This window comes from Quercus suber, unplaced genomic scaffold (assembly GCF_002906115.3).
Source record: "Quercus suber isolate HL8 unplaced genomic scaffold, Cork oak 2.0 scaffold_2, whole genome shotgun sequence".
In the NCBI taxonomy this organism is placed as follows: domain Eukaryota; kingdom Viridiplantae; phylum Streptophyta; class Magnoliopsida; order Fagales; family Fagaceae; genus Quercus; species Quercus suber.
The window spans coordinates 2,946,320-2,949,939 of record NW_027069469.1 but is presented as its reverse complement, the minus strand read 5'-3'; the positions used below and the strand labels follow the sequence as shown (position 1 = coordinate 2,949,939).

At 42.0% G+C, this 3,620-nt stretch overlaps 1 protein-coding gene across 1 annotated transcript; it reads right to left on the bottom strand.

The window, feature by feature from the left end:
* Nucleotides 1-326: 326 nt before the first annotated feature.
* On the bottom strand, nt 327-2,114 carry LOC136069182 (uncharacterized). Its single transcript, XM_065777453.1, has 3 exons — nt 1,658-2,114; nt 727-881; nt 327-536 (listed from the first exon to the last, which is right to left on the bottom strand). Exons 1-3 carry the CDS (start codon nt 2,112-2,114, stop codon nt 327-329), a joined length of 822 nt encoding a protein of 273 aa, XP_065633525.1.
* Nucleotides 2,115-3,620: the final 1,506 nt, after the last annotated feature.

The following is a 3,620-nucleotide window of genomic DNA, read 5'->3' as shown; positions in this document are numbered from 1 at the left end:
TTGGTATAAATTCTTCTAACGAGGGCTCAGTGAACTCGACTACCAAATCTACGAGGACCTGCCCCTTTTATGGAGGTGAGGGGCATATACTTGATGTCGAAAGCCCCTAGGATAGTGTCCTATTTGGCTATTCTCCCTATGTAGTCAGCATTTCTGAGTATGGTTTTGAGTAGAAGTTGGGTAAGAACAACTACCGTATGTGCTTGGAAAGCGTCCAGGAAACTCATCCAAAGATGGCCGATAGTGGCATCCACAAGTTGATCAATTTTTGGCATAGGGTGATCCTTAGGACAAGCCTTATTCAAGTCAATGAAGTTTATACATACTCACCATTTCCCATTCTTCTTCTTCATCACCACAGTATTTGCCAGCCACTCAGGATAAAAAACTTCTTTGATAGCTCCAGCTTGTTTGAGTTTTGTTACTTCTTCTCTTACTGCATTAGCATGCTCCTTGGATGGGCACCGAGGAGGCTGCTTTTTAGGGGTGATCAATGGGTTGACCTTTAGATGGTGACATATGAATTCCGGATCTACCTNGTGAATGAATATTTGCAAAACTGCGATTTTGCAGTTCTTCAAATTTTTTTTGATTTTTTTTTTTTTTTTTTTTTTAAATTCTGATTTTGAAACCAATCATTGGAAGGTTGATGTAGGGTCAAGATTTGTAGCCCAAGAACTTGCATGATCCCACACCAAATGAGCATTTCGAAGCGTTTAAACGCACCTTGTACTTTCTTAGAACTTCAAAGATCTTTTCAAGATCCTTTACATGTTTAGAGACGATTTTGCTTTTCACCACCATATCATCTATGTAAATCTCGATACTTCTACCCAGCTGTGCCTCAAACATCCTTGTCATCATTCTTTGGTAGGTGGATCCTGCGTTTTTCAAACCAAATGGCATCACTTTATAGTGGTAGTTCCCAATAGGGGTGACAAAAGCAGTCTTTTCTTGATCATCCAGGGCTAATGGTATTTGGTGATAACCTTAGAAGGCATCCAGGAAACTCATCCGAGGATGGCCGACAGTGGCATCTACTAGCTGATCAATTTTAGGCATAGGAAAAGGATCCTTGGGGCAAGCCTTATTTAAGTCAGTGAAGTCTATACATACTCACTATTTCCCGTTCTTCTTCTTCACCACCATAGTGTTTGCTAGCCACTCTGGATAAAAAAATTCTTTGATAGCTCCATCTTGTTTGAGCTTTGTTACCTCCTCCCATACTACATTAGCATGTTCCCTAGATGGGCACCGAGGAGACTATTTCTTAGGGTTGACTAAAGGGTTGACATTTAGGTGATGACATATAAATTCTAGATCTACCCCCGGGGCTTTATAAGCATTCTAAGCAAATACATTGATATTTCTCATAAGGAATTCTACAAGCGCATCCTTCTCTTGGAGAGGTAATTGAGACTTGACCTGAAAGAACTTATCTGGATCATCCCCAATGGTAACCTTTGTCAACTCTTCACATCCCACACCCTCGGCTGAGTCATTGGTGTGCGGTGCAGGATGTTTTGATTGCTATAAATCCCTTCCAGCATGGGTCGAGGACTCAATCTCGGGTTTATGTTGGATGGCAGCCACCAAGCATTGTCTCACCACAGATTGATCTCCCAGGATTTCGTTAACTTGACCCTCAGACGAATACTTAACTTTCTGATGTAGAGTAGAGGAAACAACCGCTGGGTATGAAGCCGAGGTCTAGCCACAATTGCAGTATAGGGCGAATATATATCTACAACGATGAAATCCACCTCTACTACCTCTGCACCAATCTGCACAGGCAATCGTATTTGGCCCTTCGAGGTAACAACTCTTCCTTCAAAACTCACCAGGTGAGAATTGTATGGTGCTAAGTCATCGGGTTTTAAGTTCAGCCCCTTGTAGAGATTAGAATACATTATCTCTACTACGCTACCCTGGTCCGCCATTACTCTCTTCACGTCATACCCTCCAATTCTGAGGGTGATTACTAAAGTATCGTCATGGAGTTGGATGGTTCCAACCTTGTCTTCGTCCGAGAACCCTAACACCAGTTTAATATTCGATTTAGCTCTCTTTGGACTATGACTAAGGTCTCCTACGGGTAACCGAGCTACCGACATAACCTTGAATGGCCAGGATCCTATTCTCCTCGATGTTGCGAAGATGACATTGATAGTTCCCAAAGGAGGTTTTGAAGAATCATCCCTTTAGGGCTCCGAGTTCACCTGACTTCCTCTGCCACTTGAGTGGTGTAAGAAATGTCTTAACTTACCCTCACGGACCAGTTGGTCCAAATGATCCCATAGGCTCGCAATCCTCTGTGGTATGCTCATGGTCTTGATGGTACTGGCAATAGAGATTATGACTACGCCTTTCAAGGTTTCCCACCATCTTATTCGGCCACTTGAAGAATGATTTATTTTTAATCTTTTCCAGGACTTGGTGCACTGGCTCTTTGAATACAACGTTGACTGCTTAAGGATTTGATGATCTTGATTGTCCAACAAAATCTCTCTGCGATTTACTATTGTTGTAACGGTCCGACCTGAAATCCCTCCTCTCTTGGGGGATAAACTTGTCCTTTCCTTTTCCTTGTTGTTGATCTTCCTCAACTCTTTTATACTTATCAATACGGTCCATGAGCTGACGCACGTTAGTAACTGGCTTACCAGTTAAGGATTTCCTTAAACCATGGTCAGTGGGAAGGCCAAGCTTAAATGTATTAAGGGCCACTCCATCACAGTCGTCTTCCATCTCATTAAACATCTCTCAGTACCTATCCGAGTATGCTTTCAAGGTCTCACCTTCTTGCATGCTCAAGGATAACAAAGAAGCTAAGGGCCTAGCCACTCTTCGGCAAGTGACAAAACGAGAACTAAATGCTTGAGTGAGTTCTCTGAAGGAGTTAATGGAATCTGCTTTCAGGCTGTCAAACCATCTCATCGCAACTGGTCCAAGACTAGAGGGGAAGACTTTGCACATCAAAGCTTCATCTTTAGAATGGACTGCCATCCTCTAGTTGAAGTAGCTCACATGTTCTACAGGGTCTGTCTTCCCGTTGTAGATAGTGAATGTTGGCTGATGAAAATGGCGAGGAAGTTTTACCTGTTTGATCCTGCGCGTGAAAGGTGATTTGGAGATTTGATTCAAAGCTTTGCTCATAGCATCTGTGGACGACTAAATTTCTCGGTTCGAAATAAGTCAAACAAGTAAAATAGTGTCACAATATGAATTTGTATTGAATATATGTGTGGTACAATTCTCTGTTGATTACAAAAGAGTTATCCTCTGATTCGATCTCCTTGAAAGATTTGTTAATTGGATTTGTGGTAATGTGATTTTCACTTGAACACAAAGTATCCTTCAATTTGGTAGAAGGATGGATCGAAGATTGTTGAAAACGGAATTACAATGAATCTCTGGCTATGAGCTTGTTAGAAATCCTTTATTCTTCACGTTCTTCGTGTGTTCTTCGTGTTCTTGGTGCGTTCTTCGTCTTCGAAGATTTGTGGTGGAAGTTCTTCGGGGCTTTAGAGGCTTGATCCGAAGAGCTTCGCTGGTTTGTGGTTTGTGATGTTTCTGGAGGCTTTTGAGCTTGATTCCAGTGAACTTTGAGATTTAGGAAT